The sequence below is a fragment of the Typopeltis vanoorti genome, chromosome 13, assembly GCF_054136105.1.
Source record: "Typopeltis vanoorti isolate ZY-2024b chromosome 13, IOZ_Tvanoo_1.0, whole genome shotgun sequence".
Lineage (NCBI taxonomy): Eukaryota > Metazoa > Arthropoda > Arachnida > Uropygi > Thelyphonidae > Typopeltis > Typopeltis vanoorti.
The window spans coordinates 84887201-84914593 of record NC_143561.1 but is presented as its reverse complement, the minus strand read 5'-3'; the positions used below and the strand labels follow the sequence as shown (position 1 = coordinate 84914593).

The window sequence follows — 27393 nt, the reverse complement described above, 5'->3', positions numbered from 1 at the left end:
TGTTCCATGTAGCAAGATAATATGAAAGCCAGTCTAAATGATCAACACCTCCCATGGTGTTGTTGTACTGTAATACCACAGCTGGTTTTTTCACTATTCCTCTCCTTGTCTCTACTTCCTCCATTTTGTTCCCATAGATGGTGCTCACCATAGTTACATCTTTCTAGTTTTTCCATTTCATGGCAACAATCTTTCCATGTTGAAAGACACAAATTTCTCCTTTCTTCAAGTTGAGTTCTTCAGGTATTTTATTTTCAGTACATCTTTGCAGTCCCATAAACATCAGTTTTTTGGTAACTAAGTGGTCTGCGAGCTCGGAACTGTTGAAACAATTATCTAAGGTAATGTAGTTCAGCAGAAAAGCTAAGGTAAACAATTCATGTACCAAAAGCGGCATTAGGCAATAAACTGCATACCTGAGTGCCTTTACCTGCACAAATTATCAGTTCATATACATAGCCGCTGGATGATTCACAAAGTTCCAAGCATTTCAAACCAAAACAAGAGTGTTTCAGCAGCATGCACTGTTTCTGACCAAATTGGCCTTTGTGTAAAATAAGGCTTTCATTCACACAAATATCTTGTTATGGTGTATAAACTTCCTGGAACTTCTTTTTTGAGAGAGTTAAAAAAAAAGCCTATTTTTTTTTAGCTTTGGTTTGGGATAATCAGAATCTTTGTTGGCAAAGTGTAAAAATTTCATTATTAAGGAATACCTACATTTAGACATCACTTCTGAAAAAAATGGTATCTTGATCATCCTTTTTTTAGACCAATACTATTTTATTTCTGATTTCTGAACTATGCTTTGAAGCAGTAATAGTGCTAAAAACACCTTCATTTCATTGCTGTCTTTCTAGCAAAAACAATGAGAAAAACTCTTAAAGATTGTAGCAGCAATGAACTGCATAGCAGAGCATCTGCCACATAAACAATGTGGCAGATGTCCTGCACTTCTGCAAACCCGATGTCGAAGCCATTTTTTTTACGCCACGTGCGTCTTTCAACATACTTTCATTTCTAGCAAAGTAAACAAATTTCTTTTCTCACAGGGACCAATCGCCCTGTATGTATAAGCAAGAAAACTAAATCATAAATTCATCTAGTGCTGTTATAATGATTATAAAACAGAAAAAGTTTACAGAAATGTGCTCAGAGCATTAGTAATGCTACCAATGAATTATGGAAATGCACTCACAGCGTTAGTAATGCTAAAGAAACTAACGCTGTGAGTATATAATGCTAAGCATATTCAATGAATATGCTCAGCATGCATGTAACGGTTAAAGGATTAATGAAAATTCTGTATTTGTGTATGAGATTTTGAAATAAAAACACCTGTACTCAAATCCCTTCTCTGAGGAGAATTTCATAAATAGATCTGTGTGAGGGTAGGACCCATTCACCAATTTAGGTGAAAGCGTCTGTATATTTTCTCTAAGAAATCTGATTTGTATTCTCATAGCCATGCAAATTAGTTTAAGGGTACACAAATTTATATAAAATATGTCCACAGCTGCTTCAATTAATTAGCTAAAAATAGTAAATTCAAAATTTAGTTTTAAAATGGCACCGAAAATTCACAAGAAACATAATGCTAAGAAGAGTAGCGAAGTTGAGAATAAGAAGGCTTGCTCCACTAAGGAGGATACTGAAAATATTGAGGAGGTTATTAAAAATGAATTAACCTCCAAAATAGCAAAGTTAAAGCAGGTTATTAGAGAGACAACACAGGAATTACAGAAAGTCAAGCAGTGGTTGAATGAACATAGGAATGAAAAGAAAATTACACAGCGGAGTAAGAAACAACAAAGCAGTTAGTAAATAAAGAAAATCAGATAAGTAATGGAGATTGTAAAATGAAGGATATTATTTAGTATGGTGACACTATCATAAAACATACTGTTGATGAGCAGGTTATAACTTCAAGTTTTCTCAGAGCAAAAATGAAAAACATAGCCTATACAATTGAAAAACAGAAAAGAAACATAAACAAGATCATAATTGTAGTAGGTACTAATGAATTAACTAGCAATAAGATCAGTATGAGAGAGGATATGAAAGAGTTGTTGAAAGAAGCGAAGGTGAAGAGTGAGAAAATGAAAATTGTAAATATATTACCTCAATATGATAAAAAATAAATTATGAAGAAGTCTATGATGGCAAACAATTTGATGCTTAGGCTCACAAATCTTGTACAAGATAAGATTTGTATGAGAGGGGATGGCCTACACTTGAATGTGTTTGCTATCTACACTTGAATGTGTCTTGAAAAACTAAGAACTGCTATGAGACCTAACACAGAGAGTCGGGGAAAAGAAATTATAATGGGAACAATGGTGAGAATATGTAAGAGGACAATGTTATGTAACTGTGTTAATGACAGGAATGGGCATTATCGTGGAAATTATTACAAAGAGAGAAAGATTTTGATTGTGTTCATTCCATTCGGACCTATCAAGCATGTGCAAAGATTCTACATATATAAGGCACTAGAGAAGAACAGAGATCTGCAAGTTTCTGACTGTCACACAGATAACGGACAATAGTATACAAAAGAACAACCAGGTAGATTATTATATCTATACACAAATTCCAGGAGTATCAGAAACAAAGGGGTAGAGTTTGTTGCCTTGATTGTGACCTCATATTGTAGTCATTAGTGAGACCTAGCTGTCACAATCAGACATACTAACTGGTATTGAGTGTAAAGGGTACAGTATTTTTAGGAAGGATAGACAGGAGAGGAGAGGGTGTGCTACTGATGATATCAGATGACTTGAATCTAGTTAGTATTGAGACCTTCTTGTGGCAGTAAGTTTGAAGCCATCTGGTATGAGGTGTGGAAAATCTAACAACATCAAATACATAGTGGAGTGTTGTTACAGACCTGGTGGATCAGTTGCTAGTGATGAAGAAATGCATCTAGTTAAACTACTAGTAAGTTTTTCATGTGGCAGTGAGTTTGAAGCCATCTGGTATGAGGTGGAAAACCTAACAACATCAAATACATAGTGGAGTGTTGTTACAGACCTGATGGATCATTTGCTAGTGATGAAGAAATGCATCAATAGAGACAATGAGTGCAAAAAGAGTAACTATAATGGGGGACTTCAATTATTCAAACATTGATTGGATAGCAGTAAAATCTCATATGAAGAATGAAACTGAATTATTCGCCTGTTGTGAGATAACTTCAAGAAGCATGTGACAGACAGAACTTGAGGCCAAAGAGATTTGATTATAGTGTCAGAGGGTGTTTCAGTTAAAGACGTAACTATTCTGCCTCCAGTTGGTGACAGCGATCATACGTTACTCACTTGGAAAGTGACTAAGTTTATACATTGATACAATGTTCATTTCCGGAAAGATTATATGCTGAAGTAGGAAATTATGACCAACTGAGGAGTATACAGAGTTCTGTGCAATGGTATCCATTGCTGGATGGAAATAATATTGACAGTTCATGGCAAGCATTTTAAAAATACTTAAATGATGCAATATCAGAATGTGTCCCGAGACTTCAAAGAATAAGTAGGATAGGAGTCAATGGATGTGGAAGGAATACCGTATGCTTAAGGATGGTGATTCTTGTAGACAAGCTTATACGTTGGTTATGCATTACCAAATCACTTAACGAATAGACAACGTAGATAAGAATATAAATTAAATTACTTTAATAAATATTTCTGATATTTTGGTAATGTCACGTTGCCATCTTCAAAAGGAACTTACAATAAAGGCACGTGCATGTAGGCACTACAGTAACTGAGAATGAAGTGTTGAAGCTATTGTTCTCCTAAAAGTCCTGATGGTGCCCCCTAGTAGGTTAATTAGATGTTCTTGGCCGTTCGGCTGAAGGTCTGCTGATGTAAGCCTCCCAAATTTGGGGCAGTCTCATACAACCAAATTTGTTGAGGTTTGGAGAGTTTCTTAGGGCTGAGGCTGATTCCATAAATAGTCTTTCGAATTTGTATTTGCTACGGTGTATTACTGTAGCTTTCTTCCACCGTATTCTGTGGCGTGTATCCAGAGCATGGTCTGCAAGACCAGAATGGCTGTACTTGTGAAAACAGATGTAGTCCTTGTGTTCCGAAATTCTGATATTCGCTGTCCTGCCTGTTTGGCCAGAGTAAGACAGTTTACAGCTGCAAGGGACCTGGTATATACCAGGTAGGTCTAGGAGAAGTGGTTGGTCTTTAGTGGAGCGGATAAGGGATGCCAATTTTCTGTATGGTCTGTAACAGGAGGTCAGGTCATGTTTTTTTAAGATTTTGGTAATTTTTTCCGAGGTGCCTCGGATGTAGGGAATGGTAATGGATTTAGAGTAATTCTTGTTGTGGAGGGGGGGTGTTGTGGTTTGTAGGTTTCAATATTTTTTTTTTGGGGGGGGGAGGGTAGCCATTGGCTGAGAAAGTGTTGAGGATGTGATTTAGTTCAATGTTTAGGGCCATGTCATTAGAACAGATTAGTTTAGCTCTGTTGTATAGTGTTTTCACCACTCCATATTATTGTGGAGGGGGGGGGGGATTGTTGGTGAATGTACCTGCCTGTATGGGTGGGTTTTCTATAAACTGAGAAAACCAAGGTTCCATCAGGCTGGTAGGTGACTAGTGTATCTAGGAAAGGGAGGCTGTTGTTTTCCTCTTTTTCCAGGGCGAACTTGATTCTGGGGTGTTGGTTGTTTAAGTGTGTTAAGAAGGAGAGGAGGAGCGTATCAGAGCCATGTGGCCAAATAGCGAACACATCATCAATGTAGCGAAGCCATATGGTTGGTTTTTGTGGGGTAGAGGCTAAGGCTTTTTCTTCAAAGGTCTCCATAAAGAAATTGGCCAAGGGTGGGGAGAGAGGTGAACCCATGGCTGTCTCCTCTGTTTGTTTGTAGAATTTTCCCTGCCAAACAAAATAGCCTGAGTTCATTGTGAACTGAAATAGGGCTGAGATATTGGGAGAAAATTTAGCTTGGATTAGCTCTAAAGTTTCCTTGAGTGGGATATGTGAATAAGGAGGAGACGTCAAAGCTGGCCATTATGTCAGTATGTTGGAGTGTAAGGTTTTCTATGCTAGCTTTGAAGTGGGCTGAGTTTTTTATGTGTGATGGTGTGTTGCCAGTATAGTGTGTGAGCACTTTGGCCAAATGTTTAGCTAATTTGTATGTGGGGGGGGGGGGGGAATCAATGCCATCCACTATGGGACATAATGGCACATTTTGTTTATGCATTTTTGGGAGTCCATGAATATGAGGGGGGGGGGGTATAGAGTTAAACGGCTTTAGTCTGTTGGTAACTTCTCCAGGCCAAGACGTGACTTTCTTAAGGAGCTTGTGAAGTTTTCTAATTTGTGAGTTGGTGGGATTGTATTCGATAGGGAGGTAAGTAGCCCAATCTAATAGAAGAGCATTAAGCTTACCTGTGTAGTCCTTTTGGTTAAGTACTACAGTTGCATTTCCCTTATCCGCTTTGGTGATAACTATTTCTTTATTATTCCTCATTTCCTGCAGAGCTTTATATTCCTTGTTGGATATGTTGGTTTTTGGTGTTGGTGATTTGATTTAGAAGGCGGCAGATTCTGTGTTCGATCTGGATCATAATATCCTCACTAGGTATTTTTCTGAGAGCAACGGCGAAGTTGTGGCCACGTGAAAGCGCGTTGAGTGCTTCAGGCTTCAGGGTGACTGAAGAAAGGTTGATTACGGTGTTGGTAGGAAGTTTTGGATTGACGGTCAAGTTCTTTTTTAATTTTTCGAATTTTTTCATCTGTCGACCTCGTATTTTTTCAAATTCTTTGTCTGCACCGGTACACGAGATGTCATGTAAAATTGACCAAAGCTCTTCTTCAAAAGCACGAATAGCTTTGTTAATGTCTGCTAAGAGAAACCGTGTGGCGGCGATTTGTTCCCGAAGCATAGCGTAGCTGACATGGTTGTAGATACGGAGAGCTTTTTGTGAAACAAAACGGTTGTTATATTTGTTGTGTTGTTCTTTATGTTCTATCTTAAATCCTTATCGTACTAATTAAGCCTGAAATCTCTAACTTATCTCTCAGGGCTGCTTCTCTATTCGGAACTTTGACAAAATTTATTTATTTTAGCTGCGCCAGCCAGAGTCCTAGTACAGAAGAATTCTTGTACAAAGAAACTTTCCCAGAGTTTAAGTATTACCTAATCTTATTAAAGAATTAAGTGCCTATAGAAACTTCAACATTTCAGTCATGGCCTAAACTTTCTAAACTTTCTTTAATTTCCCCTTATTCACAGGTTCAAACTTTAGTGAGTGATAATTTCAATCTCATGCTCAGACAAACTCAGACTTACATAGAAAAAACATGTTTATTAATTAACAGAAATTCATACAATAAACTTTTACATATCAAGGTATGTCATATCAGAATTCTAATTCACTAGCTGAGCTATAATGTTCATTAATTAATTATCTAAACACTCTAATTTTACACCTATAGATTAAGTAAGCACATATTTATCATGAAATAGTAATTCAGAATTCTAAGTAAAACTTGCTAACAAAGATCAGTTTACATTCAACTAAGTGTTGCATACGCTCAGGCTTTCAGACTACTAGTCCAATATAATTAAATTAACGCGTTACTGAGCACAAAAGTCACTTAAAAGTTCTCTTTCTTCTCAAATTAGAAATCTGTTCTTCTCTCTTTGCCCCCAATACTAATCGTTACAAGAATAAGGAATTTACTGTACTTTACCAGTGTCCAGAGGATATCGCGCTTCTTTTCGCCCGTCCTTTGTTGTCAGATGCCTTTCTGCTTTATCGAGTCACGTCCACATGGAGATTTTGCTGATCAACACAAATCGCCATTCCTTGCACTTTGCCGCATATACGCTCGTCTACTGGATCGATATCATCATCTCGGCCGTCCTTTTTGAGGAACTTATTCCACTGTTTCACATCAGTAAACTTTTACCAATGGCCCTAGTTGGTGTCTGTTGTCAGCTCACGTATAGCATGCCCAACTCCTTCAGCTAGCAACTGGGAAGGAGAATACTTCCGGCGCCGTCGATCGGTCAACACACTCTGCTGCTTGTCCACACGAGAAAACAGGAACAGAAAAAACAGGGGGGAGGGGTCAAACCCGAGTGAACACACTTTTTATTCTCCTTTTTAGCGCCCTCTTTTCATAATGGAGGATCTCTCACTGTGCTCTCCTATTCGCCCCTACGCGATTGCATCACACTTCTGCTCCTTGAAGAGCGCTCGTTTTGCCGAACACGAGTTCGGCTCGCCTTCCATGAACGCTTCCGTTGCGCCGTGACGTCATCGTAGGCAGTTAGCTAGCAACCTTTGAACCTTTGTTTGCACTTAGATTTACATTCTTATACAGTATAATTTAGACATCAATAATTTTAACAATATAATGCTATTTTGACATACAATTTTCTCCTCGACTTTACTTCTTTCTAAGGTAATTGTAACAGGTTTTCTTTTATATTTTTCTTACTTAACTAATAGTGCAAACATTTCTAGCTCAGAATTTTTGTTTCTTGTTAAATTTTGAATGAATGACTTTTTGTTGAAAGAGTCCCCATTCAAGATCTAACACAGTGCTTGAATTTTACACAATTCAGGATTACCTGATTATCCCTGCAGCATTTTAGGAAAGTTAGACGATTTAATTGTCTAGACAACTTCATTTTACCGTATTGATGATTCATTTTACCGTCATCCACGGAGATGATCGCATCTCCGTGGATGATGGTGATTCTTGTAGACAGGCTGATATGTTTGTTATGCATTACTAAATCACTTAAGGAATAGACAACGTAGATAAAAATATAAATTAAATTACACTTTAATAAATATTTCCGATATTTCGGCAACATCACATTGCCATCTTCGAACTTACAAAAAAGGCACGTGCACATAGGCACTACAACACAGTAACTGAGAATGAAATGATGAAGCTATTGTTTCCTAAAAGTCCTGATAGTGCAAAGTAGGTGTTCTTGGCCGTTGGGCTGAGGCTGATTCCAGAAACATGACATGACCAACAGGAGGTCGTCATGTTTTTTTAAGATTTTGGTAATTTTTTCCGAGGTGCTAAACAGGGCTAAACTAATCTGTTCTAACGACATGGCCCTAAACACTGAACAAAATCAAATCCTCAACACTTTCTCAGCTAATGGCTATCTCCCTCCGCCCCCCCAAAAAAAATCCAAAAACAAAAAGATATTGAAACCTACAAACCACAACCCCCCCCCCCCACAACAAGGATTACTTTAAATCCATCACCATTCCCTACATCCGAGGCACCTCAGAAAAAAATTACCAAAATCTTAAAAAAACACGACTTGACCTCCTGTTACAGACCATACAGAAAATTGGCATCCCTTATCTGCTCCAACCACTTGCCTAGACCTACCTGGTGTATACCAGGTCCCTTGCAGCTGGAATTTACTGTACTTTACCAGTGTCCTGAGAGGATATCAACATTTTGCTAAAAGCTATCAACCTGGTGTATGCAACATTGAGTTCACTGCTACTTCTTCGCTGAATGAAAAAACTCAGGTATATGAGGAGGAGGTATTAGAACTGTTGCACAAACTGAATAAAAATTCAGCAGTAGGGACTGATGGGATATCAGTGTGAGTACTAAAAGAGTGTTCAGCTGAACTGGCTCTTCCTTTGACCAGGCTATATAATTTAAGTCTCAGAACAGGAAAGACTGTACGGTAATCCCATTACACAAGGATTAGGAAAATAAGGATGTAATTTTGCCTTTTTAGAAGGCCTTTGATAAGACCTCACTTGGTATTGTGCACAGGTCTAGTCTCCTGGTTTTCCATTGTGATTTTGATACAGTGGACAGAGTGCAAAGGAGAGTGTTAAAAATTATATCAGGATTGTGGAATACTGATTATGTTGAATACAGATTGAGAATTTGTAGACTGCAGACACAAAAAAACAGGAGAAAGAGGGATATGATTGAGACTTACAAACTTCTGAAAGGGTCATACAAGACTTCAGTTGATGGAATATTTTATATTATGGAAGATGGTAAAAGGACAAGAGGACATCCTTGGAAGCTGAAAATGAATGGCACTAAGAGGGTGGGGGGGGGGGGTGAGATCTAGATTTTTTCTTTAACAGAATGGTGCATGATTGAAATGGATTGCCGTTAGATGTTGTGTGTGACCTCCCTCGATGAGTACCTTACTCCCTGGAGGTCTCTCTTAATAATAAATCTCTTAATCCTATTCCAATGATCCAATAATGCTAAATTTTCTAGAGGTATTATTATTTGAATTCCAGAAATGAAAAAACTGACTGCAGAACACAGGAATAATATACCTGTCTCATAGCCTTACTGCTTTGGCATATGAGGAAATGAAATATTTCTAAAATAACACAAATGCTATTGCATTAGTCATATTTTGGAAATTGCCTGGAGATATTTAATTCAAACACTAGTATAGATGGAATAGTAAACAACTAAAAGCTGTTAACTTTCAGTTCTATAAAGTAAAACAACTAAATAAGCTTATGTACATCATTTACATAGTTTCATATTACATGCAAAAGCTATTGCAACCATAAAATGGATGAACGTAGAATGCATGATCATGATACAAAAGAGAGAGAAACATTTCCATTTCACCAAAAGACAAGTTGCCATTGTTTTGTGATATAAGCAGCTCACTAATAAAATAAATTAATTTTACATATTTTTATTTCTGCTCTTAGTAAACAGGAGAGAGAGAGAGAGAGGAGTAACAGTTAATTCTTCATATGTGAAAGCAGTAAGGCTGTGAGACAGGTATATCATGCCTACATTCTGTGGCCAGTTTTTTCTGTTACTCACATTTGACTTAGTATACCATGTTTCCACTATTATTGCTGGATATAAATCTTATGCACTGTCTGTCACTGATATTAATTAATGAACTGCCATCTGTTAGCAGAAGGATGCAACTAGCAATTCAAGCTGTACAAATTACATAGCAGAATATTTCCTTAGACAGAGTTCAATAATTGTTCACTAAATTTAGCTACATGATAACTTTTGATAACTGGGATGGATCCTCAAAGTGTTAACCAGTGTTAAAAACACATAAAACAGTGTGCAAAAAATGCACTTTTTTCACACACACACACACACTGTATATCTAAGATAATGAAATTCTTTCTTCTAAATAACAATCCTCAACATAAACTTGCTTTGGTCATTCTTAAATTAATACCTATTCAAACTAACTCCCTCTTTCTCACAACTGACAACCTCACCTCCACTTTTACATTAGCTGTATCTCTCTCTCTCTCTCTCTCTGGTCACCATTACATGCTCACTATCTAACTAATGTGATCATTAGATTACATCCTCTTTACTTAATTTTTCCACAGTGAAACAAAAATGAGAATATAATCCTATACTAATTATATTAGATTTTACTGGACACTATTTTTAACTTCAACTCAAAATGCAAACAAAAATAATTTGCAAACTCAGTGAACTTATGTTTGTCAAATGTCATAACACAATTAAAATTTTATACTTTGGAGAGAGAGAGAGAGAGAGTGAGAGAGCTGGATTGCTGAAACTACACTACAAGATTTAGAAAACACACAGAATCTAGATATATAACAAAAAAAAAAAAAGAAGTTCAAAATGTCTTTTAAGCAAAATTAAATACAATGGCAAAAATTGGGGGGGGGGTTGCACCATTGTATTAGTTCTTGACCATTAATATATAAAGACTACTGAGTACAGATTAAATTTCATTTAAATTTTAGAAAGAAAAGGTAGGAAAAAAAAGTAAAGAAAGTCAGAGCAGACTGGGGGGGGGGGGGTCTCTAATTGCTGAGACTACTACTTTCGTGCTGTTCTTTTATTCAGAGACAAATTGAGTAATAGATGTTTTGTATATAGGTGGTGGATGACACTGGAATGCATGACTAGAAAAAAGAGAGAACAATACAGACATTGATAATGAATGAATTTAAGTATAATAGGCATGCTGAGGGAATGAACATGCTTTAATGAATCCTCTGATTCCATAGAGAAAGTTGACAATAACAGTAATAATTGTGCATCTAAATAAAGAGCCACTGTAACTCATTTGGCATTGATGATGATGCCTCTGACTGGAAAAATGTTGGTTCAAATCCTATTTAAGATATGAAGAATGTTTAGAACAGTTTTCAACCGAAGATGAGTTAAACAGTCTCATATGGATGTGATAGGATATTTCCTCCCAGAAACCTGATTTTTTTTTTTTCATCCCACAAAACAGGCAAACCAGTCAGAACACATGCAATTTAGCATAATACATTGGCTTGTGACCGTAGTTACTTCAGCCATTAATCGAAAAAAAATAACTAAATTACCAAGCATCTGATAGATATAACAGACATCTATCTAATCCCATCCCATCTTACCTTACATGTTATGCTCATTATGGTATTAATATGAAATTAATATGTCATATTAATACCATAATGCAAATATGTAATTCTTAGCTTATTACTGGGGTGCTTAAGGGTCAAAGCTGTATAACTGAGAGAAGACCTCCACATAACCTTTAAAGGAATGCAGAGAACCGACCAGGGCTTCTGAGCTAATGTCCAATCCTCACCTTCTCGTGGTGCACCTTGTTGGGTATCTAACTGGATACCGAACGAACGAGAATGGGTTGGCAATTTGGGATTTAGCCGAAAAAATTGTATTCTTATCGGCTTAAACCACAATATTAAATGATGGTACAACATGATAGAATTTAATGCTGGCTGGGGCGTCGCCCAGTTAAACAAGGCCCCCGTTGTTTTTGCCAGGGAACCAGGCCGCTACTGGAACAAATCTGAAAGCACACCCCAACTCAACATCACCAGAGTTAAAGATCGGTACTATCAACATAAGAAACCTGAATGGCAAAGAAATGGAGCTAGCTGAGGAATTAGATAAGTACCAGATCGACATAATAGGGGTGACTGAAACAAAAAAGACAAAAACTGGTGAGTTCTTTCTGAGCAATAAATACAAAATGTATATTCAGGCAATGACAATCAAGGAAAAGAAGGAGTAGCCATAGTATTCAACACAAAATACGAGGCTAATCTTCTTGAATGGCAGGCAGTCTCAAGTAGAGTGATGTGAGCAAATATCAGAATGGGGAATTGGACAATGAGACTCATTTGTGCCTATGGTCCCACAGAAGGTTCTACTAAGGTAGAAGTAGAGGAATTTTTTGATGCTTTAGAAAAAGCAACTGACACAATGAAAAACGAAAAGTTGGTCCTTGTTGGGCATCTAAATAGCAGAGTAGGAAATGATTGTGAGACATACAAAAATATTTTGGGAAAATTTGGAGAAAAGAGCAAAGCTAATAATAATGGCAAATACTATGTTGGATTTCTGCTCAGGACATGGACTGGTTATTACTAATATCATGTTCCAACATAAAAATGTGCACAAATTCACATGGAGAGAAGAGGCAAGGAATAAGAAAAGTCTCATGGACTATGTTATTGTTGATGGTGATGTTTTCTCCCCGGTGCAGAACACCAGAGTGTACAGAGGATTTGAAATTTGAAGCGATCACTATTTAGTCTTGAGCAGGATAAAATTGAATTTCATATTGAAAAGAATAACATGTAAGAAAGTTTTAAAGCGAATAAAAGTTGAGTAGCTCTCAGATGTGAACTGTAGACTAAAATACATAAAGATTATTGAATAAAAAATGAAAGAGTTTGAGAACAGGAACCAAACCTTGGAGATTCAGTGGCAAGCATTGAAGAAAGCCCTGATTGATTCAGCCAGAGAGAGAGAGAGAGAGAGGCATGTGGTGAGGTTGTCTGCAAGGATGGAAAAATCAGAACTCCATGCTGGACACAGGAAGTTAAAGAGGAAGTGAAGGAAAAGAAGAAAGCATATCAAAAGTTCCTGGCAAATAAGTCAGCTTTTGCTCTTAGAAAATACAGAGACAAATGTATGAAAGCGAAACACTGTGTAAAAAAACACTGTGTAACTAGCTAAACAAAAGTCATGACTTTGGCAAGAACATAGAAAATAAATATCAAGAAGGTGGTAAGATATTTTGGAGGTTGTTGAAGAAGCTTAGAAATGGAGGAAAGAGTGCTGTAAAAGGATTTAGAGATGATATTGACATGAATACAGGAGAAAAAGATATCCTTGAAGTATGGAGTAATTACTTTGAAAAACTGCTAAATGAAACAAGCAGTGATGACAGCACAGTGGTAAAAAACACTGACCAGGCATGATTTTTAGTGAAGATGGAAAATTAAATATGGAAATAGACAACAGAACCAACAAAGCTGGTATGGTAGGAAGTCAGTTGAATAAATACATATGGAATAAGAGAGAAGTTAGTCAGAACACTAAATTAGCTGTATACAAGACAGTGTTCAAACCAGTTTTAACCTATGGATCTGAGAGCTGGGTCAGAAGTAAAACACTTGAACAAAGACTAGAGACTGCAGATATGAGAGTTCTGAGAAAGAATAGAGGCATGAAGAGATGGCAATATCATATTAAAAACGAGAATATTAGGAAAAAACTTGACATTGTCAGCATCCAGGGATGCGTTAGCAGAGCTAATCTCAGGTGGTATGGTCACTTAAACAGAATGGGCAAGGAAAGATTAAAAAACAAGTATTAGCAAAATAAGAGGAAGATATTCTGGTTGAAGACCCAGATATAGGTGGATTGATACAGTACAAAGTGTCTTAGACGATAGAAATATAAGATCTGATAATGTTGGACTCTTGACAAGTAACAGACTGATTTGGAGGAAAATTGTAGATAGGTAGTTAGTAATGATGTAAATTCTTCATGTAGTACTATCATATCCTGCACATCCCCTTGAGGGTACATGTCAGGAATTTGATGATGATGATGATGATGATGATAGTTTATTACTTGCAGTTGTACATTTTCAAAAGTTGTAATTTATAAAAGTGTGAACCTTGAATTTTAATGAACACTTAATTTAAACATTTTGAGTATTATTTATTTTTAAAAAATGTATATAACATTTATGTAACCAGTGGTAAAAATATTGTTCATATTGAAGCAGTCTATAAGTAAAGAAGTAATTTCAATTAGCACATCATTTACAAAATAAATAAACTTAGAGAAAAAAAATCTTCAAAAAATAAAAAAATTGCAAATATGTACATTTTCTAGACAATTACATGAAACTGTAGCATGGATAACTTCAGAACCAATGCTTCTCTACTACTTACAAATGTTTCGCGACTCTATATGGCCGAATGGTGAGCTGATAAAGCCGTTTCCATCAAGAAATGATCGGGAAAAACGAGAAACACGAGAGCATGCAAAGCAACAGTTTTTAAATAATATTCCTGGTAAGTTCATTTCTGATTTCTTTTTAAAAATTTTTTCCCCTCATTTCTTTCTAATAACTGTTTTCAGTATATCCATAGTTTCCTCTCACTCTTTCATGACATTCACTCTAGCACAATGGTTCCCAACCTTTTTGACTCATGGAGCCATTTTTAGACTCAATTTCTATGGCGGAGCCCCTTAGGTCCATACAATAAACTCAATTCCTCCAATTTAATCATTACATCCAATTCAATTCAAATGCATATTCGTTCATTATTTTTTATTCGAAATTTTTATTATTCATTATAGAAGACAATTCCTATTTAATTTTACTAACTACAGTGCAACTAGAGTGCATTGTAGTGCAACAGTATGCCTAAATTAAGACAAAATTTAAAATAACGTATAAATATTTAATGAGACACCTGTTTTTTTGCACAGTTTTCTTATTTTAGGTTCAGTTGATGATAATTGCAGGCTTTCTGCATTTAAGCGGCGTCTGTATTTTGTTTTGGTACCTGTATAGGCAGAGAATCCTGATTCACAGAGATATGTAGTTGAGAAAGGCAGCAATACTAATTTTGCTTTCTCAGACAAGATTTTGAATTCATCTTGTAAATGCAGCCAAAACTCCGGTAGACTTTGGTTTTGAAATGCGATTTTAGTTCGCTGTGAGATATCAAATTAATGAGGACCTTGTATTCCACTGAGTTTAAGCTGGGTGTTTTTTTTTTTCACGCTGAACACATTCAGTACCCATTTAAAGTCATCAAGCACTTTCTCTTGAGCTGTCAGAAAATAATGTGCAAACGAGTCTTTCAAAGCTTCGAGATGCACTTGAATATTTTTCTGTATTTTTTCTTGAATCTTGATGTTATTTTCATTCAAGAAGCTTTTTGTAAGAGGGAAGCAAAGATAAAAATGAGTTTCACATCTGCCAAAATAAATAATGAATCATGAAATGACCACAGATCAACCTTTGCAATGAATATATTTTAGTAATAGTAAATTTCCTTCACTTTACTGACCATTTTTTGCAAATTTTCAAATGTTTGTTTCATTTAAAATATTTTGCCAAATATTTATATTTTTAAACAACATTTAGTGAAATAAATATGATATTTTGCTTTCTTTCTTTGCAAAATACCTTTATATGGATCATCACATTTCAATTTTAGGAACGATTTTTATTTTTTTTATTTTTTGTAGAATGCACATTACTATAACATCCAGTGCTTAACCATTGTTGATATGTTGAAAATATAATAGGAAGGATATCCTGTATGGAATGATTAAAAATTTATGCTCATTTTTAAGATTTTTTACTGCAACTCCTCTCCCCCCCCCCTCCTCTTCTGGAACTCAGTTACATAACTACTTTAAATTTCTATTGGTTTGAAAGCTTTCAGATAGTATTCAAAATCTCTTATTTCAGTTTACTATATTGACAAAAAAAAATAAAGCAATAATATTGTTGTATATTCGAAGCCTAATTCTGTACTCTTTCTTTGCATGTGAAATCAGTTGTTCAACGGTCTGCTGAAATTATTCAAAGTTTTAGCAATACTATGCTATATTTTCAATATGTAAAACTATTTATGCATACCACACAAAAGAAAGTTCAGTTGTGTTATTTTGTTTCTTTCTTTAAAAAAAAAATCTAAATATTACTATTTCTACTGCTGCTGGTTGCTATTTCTGAAATATGTCTTAGAAATGCTGGACAATAATCCTCTTAGATGGAGGAAAAGCTAAAAGTCTTAGATTACTCTTACTGCTTTTGTAAAACACAAGAGAGAAAGATTCCCAGAAGTTACACTAAATTGCCTCAAGCAAGAATGTCTTGTTTCGTTTTCAGACATCCTAACACAGAAAAACTGACATTTCTTTTACAGGCTGATGCCGTATTTATGCCAAAAATGGTTTCTTTATTTAGAGTGATCAGATAAAATTATCTTGAAAAGAGGATTTGAATTTTTTAAGAGAAGAGGTGCATATTTTTTACATAATCATTTCTTTTTTGGATTGGAGGGGGGAGAGTTAGAGACCTATTCAGTCTGCAAGCAATTGTTACAAACGTAAATCACTTCGGGAACATGCTCATGCAGTTTAGTGTAAAATAGTAGCAAATGTTTAACTATATCAATAAGGTCGCATATCTAAACTAGAAGAAAATGTCGTTATATCTGCTGATGTTAGAACTCTTACATAAATATTTTTTCTGGCATGAATTCTCTATCAGCTATAATGTAATCAATTTACAGATTTTTGCACTCTTGTATTGACAAAAGAAATATGTGCAGTAATTTCTTCTTTCTACTACAAGAAAAAAACAGATAATAACAGAAGAAAATTGGATAGTATTTTGTTTTTCATTGGGTGAATTTACAATGTTCTTTCTTTGTGTTTTGAAATGAAAGTGCAAATGATTATTTTCTCACCATTTTTGCCAATAGAAAATCTGCTATAATTATACGAGTAACAATTAGTAATAGTGCAGATGTGGTAGCCCTGCAAGAGGATTTGAGTAAGCTAGATAGATGGGCAAATGAATGGGGTGCCAGTTTAATGCAGCAAAATTTAAGGTCTTGAGGTTTGGGAAACATCGATGGGACGCTGCATACTCTATAGGGGGAGTTATTATTATTATTACCCCAAGACGTCATGGAGTCAAAGACTGCAGGGGAGACAAGAGAGCTGGGGTTGATGATTGATAGAAACCTGAAATTTAGGGGACATATTGCAAAGGTGGTGAAGGTAACACAGAGGATTGCTGCAATAATGAGAAGGACACTGACCTGCAGAGATAAAAGGGTTATCATTCCATTGTATAAGTCTCTGATCAGACCACACTTAGACTATTACTCTCAAATTTGGTCCCCAGAATTTGAAGGGGAATTAACTGTGGAAAGGGTACAAAGGCGGATAACAAAGATAGTTTCAGGACTGTACCATGTTAGTTATGAGGATCGGCTGAGGGAATGTGGACTACAGAGTTTGGTGGATAGAAGAAGGAGAAGCGATATGATTGAGACTTTTAAACTGTTGAGAGGTGGTTATAGGGTTGACACTGGAGGAGTTCTTTTGCTTGGTTGAACATAATAAAATTAGTTTAATCCTTTATCCAAGTGTGAGCAAACAAAGTTTGTGCCTGAAAGTATCTTCAGGACTGGGGTAAGGTGGTACAACACCAGGGCAACTCGTTGCAAAGGTGGAGCAAGCTACCAACACTCCTAACCTTGGTTGAACAGCGGGAAGGAGTGATGACAAGAGGCTATCCCTGGAAGTTATGAAAGGAAACTGTTTACAAGAGGGTGAGGAGTGGTTTCTTTGCATGGAGGGTGGTTGAACCATGGAATGCATTGCCTGATGGAGTGGTGAGAGCGAGAACGGTCAATGAGTTGAAGGAGTGGTATGATAGACTTTGTGTTTCTCGGAGGGGGGGGGGACTCCTTCCCCCCATGTCCATTCACTCAGTCTATTCAAGTCTTCTTGTAAGGCCACATCTACTCTACTCCTCATAGTTCATCTGGTTTTCCTCACAAGTTTATTTTTTTTTAATTTAGTATACAGAAGAAATTAATTATTAATTACAAAGCACAGTAAAAAAATGAAAATAGCATAAAAACATGAATTAGAAGATCTTTGAATGTAATACTTGTATTATACATGAAGCAGAGCAGCTGTGTTTTGACATTTTTTTAATAAAAAAAGTAGATTTTTATGTATTTATATTAACTATGTGCCTTATTCTTAAGAATTAAAATTCTTTAATTTTAATTAACCAACATCCATGTAGGAAATTTTGAAAGGCACATGACATTAAGAAATTACTTTTTTTGTCCTTGATAACAGAAATGCTGAATGATTTAGTTGGACCGCAAAATGCCAAAAAAGGAATGATTAAAGTGTTTGATGCCTTTCAAGATAAGAGACTAAACAAACAGCTTTTTTATGTAAGTTGGTTTCTTTTTAAGCAGTATATTAAATATTTTTTAATAAAAAAAAGTAGATTTTTATGTATTTATATTCATATTTCTGTATATTAAAGTTGTTCATACTTTAATATACAGAAATATGTTTCTTTAATCATTGCTCTTATCAAAAAATAGAATTGAGTATATTGGGATTATAGTTTTTAATTTTTGATTTATTTCAATTAATATTTTTAAAAAAATATTAAGAAAAGACAAAATACAGTAGTTGGGATTTCTGAAATATAGTTTTGTGTAGCAGCCCTATTGTAATCAGTTCCTAAAGGCTAATGAATCCAGTAAGTTAAATATATAGATTAATAATTATTTGGAAAAGAATACAGGTAACCCACAATTTACATGGATTTGCTTTTATGCAGTTTATTTCTACCAGTGTATACATTGCAATGCACTTGCACTCATGTCTGCAGCATATTATCCAGCATGCCACCTCACATTTGCAAGTTTAAAATTCATTTAAAGAAACATTTAAAACAAAGTTATATAAATTTCAGTTCAGTACACTTCTGATGCTATTGTTTCCACATGTACATAATTTATTACAGGTTTGATTTTCACCTTTATTAACTATGTCAATAAGACTGGTGAAGTAAAGTCACAATAATTGAAAATACACTATCACATAAAAAGAGGCATGTTTTTAACTTTGAATCCAAACCGATACAGTTTGGATACCAAGTTAAAAATCATGAACTCGAGTCCAGTTTTAAGATTTTTGATGCTGCACATGAATTTAAATTAAGCTGGTCAACACTAATAATAGTCTTCAAAGATAAGGATAAAATTAAAGAAGCGAATGAAACCATTCAAGAATTGAGAAAGTTAATTGCATGGATTGAAGATTTAAATCAAGAATCGATATCTGCAAGCACACAAATAATACAGTTTTGTCTTATGAGAGTAAATATGAACTGTGTGTTCATTGTGTAGTATAGGTCAGTTCATATGGCTGGGCATTCTGAGCAGTGTAATTTTTTTTTTTTATCTTGAAAATCAATAATAATAATATCTTCTTGATATTGGAAGTGTGTTAGTTGCATAACATGTAGCAATATTGCTGTAGAGGACTTTTTGATGACATTTCTGCTATTCTGTTTATATTTTTTCTTTATAGTGTAATGTAAAGTGGTCAAGCTCAGAAATATTGTAATTATGGTAATGTTCAATAAAATGTGATTTCAAAGAATGAAATGTATCTAACGTAGCTAGTATTGCATCCAAGTTGACAATTAAATTTGTAAACAACACTGTGACATGGTAATGTTAGATAGTTTTATTAGTAGATTTTTGTTTTAATGAAGTTTGTAATTTATACTAGTAGTGAAGATGGTTTTGTAATTAGAATCATCCTGTAATCCCTGCTGCATAAAACAATTGGTCACATTGAATACTCTTAAACAGTAACTACTTTAAACCAAGAAATTACATCTTAAAAACATTTTACATTGTCAAAAATATCCACAATAAATTATAAACTATACTGTTTTCAGTATAGTTTATAATCATGTTTTTCCTTCTTCCCAAAGAAACATTTCAAAAACTTGACAGATCTTAATATTCTCATATATTCATAACATCTACAAAACTGATCAAACATTCTGGTTATAAAATTGTCTTTGCCACCAATGACAAATTGCAGACCTTACAAAAAAAATAATAAAAGAAACTATTTGTTCATTTTACTTTGCCACAATGTTGTTTACAAATTTAACTGTTAATTATTATATGACTCCTCCGGGAAGTTCAAAGACTCATCAAGGGAGGGCACCTACTCCACAACTCTCTGTCTCCGGCACTCAATCCACCAACTACAACGAACTGCAACTACTTTTGTCATCGACACCATCGCCATTTACCGTCGATCACCACCACTAGTATTTTCACAGACAATCACCAACATGCATGCCCACGGAGGGATTCAAACCCGCAGCCTTTTAGCTGGAGGGCAGATACTCTAACCACTTGGCCAACTAGGCCAAAAGTTGGAAAAAATTCCTCTAGTTGGCAACTAGAATCGAACTCGTGACACTCTTTCTTCGGGTGATTTAGCGCTGAGGAGTGTAAACACCACTTCCACTGAGCTACACAGGTGGCATTAACTGTTAATCCAAATGCAGTATTAGCTACACTTCAGATCCACAATTTGTTCTTTGAAATAACATCAACTGAACATTACTGGGATTACAATATCCCTATCCCTGACTGCTTATATTACAGTACAAAGGGGAAAAAAATACAAACAGCATAAAAAATGCATCCTGAACAAAAATTCCACTGAGGCAATATCGTTACATGTCATACAATTCAAATATATTCTCAGTATTGATAAGGATACTATTATTGATCTTATCCATTGTACATTCCTTAGTGTTCCCCCATAATGAGGTATCCATTGGGATACTGAACAAATGAGAATGGGCTGGCGATTTGGGACTTTGCTGACCAAATTGTATTCTGTATTAGCTTAAACAAAATCCCCTGTTCTTTGTGTCAGGAAACCAGGACTAAGAGTGAAAAATCAGCTACTCGAACAACCTTAAACATAACAGAATTTGAGATAGACACCACTATTATAAAAATTATTAATGGAAAAGAGGTAGAGTTCACAAAAGAATTGCATCTTACCCAAACAAAGAAGATAAAAACAGGTATGACATTTCTAAATAATTATATGATGCTATATTGAGGCAGCAGTGATAAAGGAAAAGAAAGTATAGCTATAGCATTCAACAATAAATACAAATATAAACTTCTTGAATGGCAGGCAGTTTCAAGAAAGTCATGTGGGCAAATTTTAAAATGAGATATTGTTTTGAGCCATTAAGAGTAAACAGCTAATAAAAAGAAAAAGCCACCTCTTGTGGATGATGACTTCAACAGCAGAGTGGAATATCCCAAATATGTAAAAATATTTTCAAAGAATTTGACAGAATTAATTAATAATGGTAAGCAAGTACTGTTAGATTTATGTTCAGGACATTCATAATGATTGCATTATGAATACCATGTTCCAACATAAATGATGTGCATAGATTCACATAGAGAGAGCACACAAGAAAAAAAGAAAAAATCTTATAGACAATGATGTATTCGGGATACAAAAATATATAGGAGATCTGAAATAGGAAGTAATCAAAATTTAATTTTGATCTGGATAAAAATGAATATTTGTATAGGAAAGAAAAATATTCAAGAAACTTTTGAAAATAATCAAAGTTTGGTTTTTTGCTATTTTTTAAAATAAATCTAAGAGTCAATTCTGCAATTGCAGTTTCTGAAACAATAAACATTTCTTGCTAAACAGATGACAACATCTGGAACTCAATTGTTTCAACAGTCCTGAAAAAACAATTATTCAGTTCATAAATGTTTTGTGTCAGTTCATAAATAGTGTCCTGTATGTAACTCCAGAGAGGAAAAGTCAAGGAGAGTTAGATCCTGTGACATGCAGGGCAGGCTGTAGGTCTCATTCATCCAATCCATTGGCCTTGCAATTGCACATATTCAAAAGGATTGTCACAGTATGATTGGTGCGAGGTAGTGCTTCATCCTTTTGAAAGACATTGTATTTGTCCTCAAGGAACTGTGGCAGTAATCTTTTGCCAGCATGTCACAATACAGGCTTCTGGTTACTGCTTTTTTAAGGAAAAAGAATGGTCCCTAGATTGTCACGTATCAGAACACAATGTTATCTTTTGGAGTATCCCTTGAATTCTCAATGGTGATAAGTGGATTTTCAGAAACATCACATGTGATGTTTCTGAAAATTCACTGTTGAATTTCTGAAGCACACTGTTGACAGAAAGGTTGCATCCTCCTCAACATTGGCTATCATGTCTGTGGAAAATATGTAGCAGGCGTCTGTATCATTTGGTGTAATGGCCTGCAGTAAGTGTAAACAGCACAGTACATTCACTTTTCTTTTCGAGTCTTATAGACACAGGATTATGACTGACAAGGTGCATGAGATTGACATAAATGAACCTTTTTGCCTTGTTGACTGATGTTATTTAGGGACTTGACTTGCTTACCAAATGAATAGAACCTCTGCACTCCAACCAATAGGATGCGAGTTCAAATATCTGCAGGTATGGATTTGGAATTAAATGTCTTTAAGTGAGGGACAAATTTCACTGCCTGATGTGAGACTATTATGCTGTTTATTAGAGAATGCAAATAACTTGAAAAAGTTCCATGTTTTGGCTATAGAGCAGGGTTTCTGGATTATCTAATCCTTAGCCTGCCTATGGCACTAATGTACAGTAGGTTTACAACCTTTCATAGATAGGCTTCACATTTAAAAAAATATAAATAATAATAATCAATGCTTCTTGCTAATTCTTTTCTGCCATATAAAATTATTATATTTCTGCAAGTATCACCTCTGCTTTGAATTGTATGCCTAGCTTTAATTACTCTATCTCTGAGGAAGACAACTTCACTGTTTAGGAAAGTTGGACTAAAGAAATTCGGCATTTAAAGAGAGGAAGTAAAAGAGTTCAGAATGGTTAGTGGCATCAAGAGAGTAATAGAGACATCAAATGAATTTGGCTGAGTAGAGCAAAGAATGAGATTTTCAGCCAAAGGTCAAAGTTAAGTAATTCTAGGTTGGATACTCTTTGGCATGGTGTCAGAGCAAACATATCCACAGACACTACCCTTGGGGCAGGAGGAGTAAAAGAATCTGTAAGTGGTGAAAAGTTTCCTGATTGCTTACAGCATAATGCTACTATACTTGGCAAGCAATTATATTCTTGTTTTAATCCTATGCCTAACCATAAACATGAAGTAACTTACAAGTAGTTTACTTGTATATAGAGGCTGTTGAGTTCACATCAGTTGCCTTAGTATCCTGTAATGCAACTTTTTTTACCTTTATTGAGGTCTCAATAATTAGGTCTGGTTCTCAGTGATAGTTCTCACTGAGAACCAGAAGATATCTTCTTAGGTCTCACTGAGACCTAAGAAGATAACAAAGTTAGATCAGTGTGCAGAAGTCATATATTTTCCATATACAAGTAGAAAAAAGCATATCACTCTATTATTATTATTAGTAGTATTTAATATACTCTGGATTAGAGATAGTTGTAGAGAAAATTTTCTCACTTTGTTATAATGTATACTTTTCTTGAAAAGGAAATTAGTTTTTGTTGTAATCCTACGTTCAAACAAAAGTGTGAAGTAACTTCACAGCTAGTCTACTTATATATATAGAAACTTCTGACTTCACATCAATTATCCCATAATGTGAAGCACACCTCCTTTCAGACATGTTTGTTGCTGTGCATTATGAGAAGGGTCTGTTATCTTCCTAGGTCCAGCTCCCACTGAGGCAACATCAATAAAGATCTGGGTAGTGACTTTTTTTCCCATAATGCATAGCAATATGCACACATTTGAAAGGAGGTGTGCTTTGCATTTTGGGATAATACTAGGCAAGTTGATGTGTGAAATTAGCAGTCTATGTCTAAACTGGTTGAAGTTACTAGATGCTTATGCTTGGGCATCAAATTAAAACAAGAATATATTTTTTATGTGATTCCCAATCATGAAAAGTCGGGCCTACACAGCACAAATATACATTTGTACTGTGAGTGGGCTGAAGTATTATTTTTAATTAATTTTATAATTTTATTTTGAATTTTGTTATTTATTTTTACATAGTCAAGAAATCCTGCTCTAGAGACCAAACATAACTTTTTCAATCCACTTCAGGCCTCCAAGTAAGCAGCATGGTGGTCTCGCATCAGGCATTGAAATTCAGCTCCCACCAAGGTTAGTCACAAAAATCCATGACCAAGGATTCGAACCCGCAACCTTTTAGTCGGAAAGCAGATGCGCTAACCGCTTGGCCAACCAGGCCAGCAATTTCTTGTCAAGTGTATTATATAAAGGTGTAGGTGGAAAAGCTCAAATGAATAGTGGTTGAAATTTTAGTTTCCTCTAGGAAAAGTAGGTGGCATTTTACAGACTGAAGATGTAAGTGAACACTGGTGAGGTTGGAGCTGAGACCATATTTGCTTTTGAAGTTGATTTCAAAGGCTCTGTGGGAGTTTGATGATGACCATGTGTTGCACACACACATTTCCTATTCAGTGCTTGTATTCTGGTTTCCACAGCAGCTGTTGGAGCACTTGATTTCCAAACTAGCATTCCTTATTTATGGTCAGTAATCCAAAACAGTCATCTTTGATATCTTCCTTTCAATTGTTCTCATATTTGACAACCTTGTTCGCAGTGAGCGAATCATAAATTTTGGTCACACTTGTATGTGCGATATGGAGAAAGTGCTTTTGAACTTATTGTTCACAGCTGCTGTTAAATCTGACATGCTCATCAGTAGGTCATAATTGTGGGAAGTTCATTCCTTTTTTTTTTGTTTTTTTGTTTTTTTTGGGTCCATTCAGTGGCACCTGACAATTTTTCTGGGAATCAGAATTGTATTTTCCTATCTTAATGATATCCTTTAGCACTTCATTAGTTTCTATTTGAAAGTTGAGAATGTTAGTTGTTGTGAGCTTTTTATATTCAATCTCAATCAAGTTGTGTGTCAACGGCACACAACTTGACTTCAGTGGGGAGGGGGGGCAGATTTTCTCCAAAGTGCTAATTGTGAGGAAGTCCAAGCATGGAGAAATTCATTGCTGGAGAAAGTCTTGTCAGTAGTGGTGAAGCATTGCCTTAGGCTGTCAGTGCATTTTCAAGTTCAGTGCTGTTTTATTGACAGAAGAAATTATAGTTGAGATTAGTGTGCAGTTTATGCTAATTCATCAAGTTGTGCATTGCAAGCATGCAACCAATGACAGCAAAAATCACACAAAATCACACACACACACAATTTTTTTGTGATGCCTCATCTGCAACCATGGTGCATCGTAACATTATTGGATTTGTTAGCACTGCTTGACTTCAGTAAGACCCAAAGCATTTTGTCATCATTGGGCTTTGTTGCCACCATCTTTGCTTTGTATAGTAGATGTAACTGGCATTTGCATATGGCCAATATCAAATAGAGAGAAAAACTATTTTTAAAGACACTAAAAGTACTTATAGATTGCATAGGAGTATTGAATTCACCATCTTTGGACCTTCTGTTGTGATTTCATTTGATGAATATTTTGAGATGAAACATTTCTGAAACCGATAAAATATGACAGAACAACTTATTTCAAAGTGCAACCCATTGACCTATCATAAGAATCCTCATGCTCATTGGATTCATATTCATTGACTAAAAGCTAGCTATTTTTACCTACATTATGGCTAGAATCTTGTGTATTGTACGATGATTTTTGAATTTTTTTATGTTTCTTATTTATTTTTGTATGTAGTTTGGAACCCAACTCCAATAAAAAAACAAAACAAAACATGGAAATGTTTTTAAGCCACTTCAAGAATCCAATAAAGGGAGCAGTACTCTCACATTAGATGATGATGACTAAGGACAATCACAAATATCCATGCCCATGCCAGGATTTAAACCCACGGCCTTGGTTGAAGTGTTGTTAGTACATTAACTACTCGGCCAATCAGACCAGCATTCAGCCTGCATCATTCAATTTATTGCTTTCAATACCAGAACAGTCCTTATAAATCATATTCTTAAATTATTATACACAATGCTTACTTATAGTTGCTTTTTATTATTATTTAATAATTTCTATAAATATTTCAGAACATACTGGAAGCCTTCATTTATGAATTTGCTCCTGAACTTAAGAGGTGGAATACTGAAAGAACACCATATTGTGATAAAGTTGATATATGAAGAAGTTTTCTACTTAATTTTATCATGACATAATTTATTACATATTTTTAATTACTAGCCATTTGCTTGGGAAGTTGATCTTCTCTAAATAAGTGAAATCCAAATAAAAAAATTAAAAACAATCTATTTTGCTATGTAAAAATTGTAATATTGTAATTGTAATATATTTTATACATTGAAATTTTTGTTGTATATGTATTTATGTTAATTGTATATAATTGATTCAGTAAACTGTACATCATGTAAAGAAAATGAAATTAAACACTTTTAAATTATGAATATGAAATTTCATATTTTAAGTCTATGTATAATTTGCATATCTCTCATATGAGGAATGCAGCAGAGAGGTGCAGAATACGACATGGTGGAGACGCATGGTAGTCAACAATCTCCTGGAGGGAGAAGACACCTGACAGGATATAATTTGTTTAATGAAACATTTACTGACATAAGATCAAACCAATTACAGTGTCTTGAAAGAAGATTTAATTTTTCGTTATATTCCTTCCACATTATTTGCTTTTTTTTTTTCTTTTTTCTTTTAAGCTCATGCTTTATATCACTACTCATTCACTTAATTCTAGTGTGGTTTAATCTCCTGACCACTTCCCATACACTACTAACATTCTTTCCTTGTAGCTTCTTGAGCCACAGTATTGCTCCAAGCTATCTTTTAAGTTAGTCATAATTACCAGATTTCTAGTTCAACATAAACCCCTTCTTGAATGAGAATTATGCATGTTTAGCAACTTCCCAGAACAAGATTGCATGGTCATTTTCCCTGATTAGAGACAATGTCTACTGTTGTTATAGATAGATCTTATGATGCTATTACGAGATTCAACACTCTCAAACCCCCCTGGGCCCCCTCTATCACGTGTTATTTCAGGTAGTAATCTCTTAGTAACTATATAAATTCGGTTTCCATCTTGCCGTTTTGAAATTGCCCACGATAATTGCTCCTCCTGCATTCATTATGCTAATCTGCTGATGCATGGCATCCACATCTTCCTCTGGACCTCCAGGTCTATAGCAGCAACCAACAATACATTTTGTCCTATTGGCTTCTGCCTTGCAGATAGCCTCAATTGAATCATCTCCCTCACAACTAAAATCCTCCTGTTTTATTCTCTCCATCCTCCCTGAAAATACAAACCCCTTACATTCTATCCCTGCAACTATATCATTTTGTTTCTCGTAGACAGGCTTATACGTTGGTTATGCATTATTAAAACACTTAAGGAATTGAACAACGTAGTTAAGGATATAAATTAAATTAAACTTTAATAAATATTTTCC

The 27393-nt window shown here is 35.2% G+C and overlaps 1 protein-coding gene across 2 annotated transcripts in view; it reads left to right on the top strand.

The window, feature by feature from the left end:
* Positions 1-26350, top strand: part of LOC150100328 (sorting nexin-25-like) — a 350110-nt gene extending 323760 nt beyond the window's left edge. The window contains exons 20-22 of one of the 2 annotated variants that reach the window (XM_090402426.1): positions 14170-14351; positions 18187-18287; positions 26002-26350. In XM_090402426.1, the coding sequence (XP_090258552.1) occupies positions 14170-14351; positions 18187-18287; positions 26002-26094 (376 nt within the window). In that variant the 3' untranslated portion in view covers positions 26095-26350. The remainder of the gene's footprint in view (positions 1-14169; positions 14352-18186; positions 18288-26001) is intronic. The other variant, XR_016549234.1, reaches the window with a different exon arrangement.
* Positions 26351-27393: the final 1043 nt, after the last annotated feature.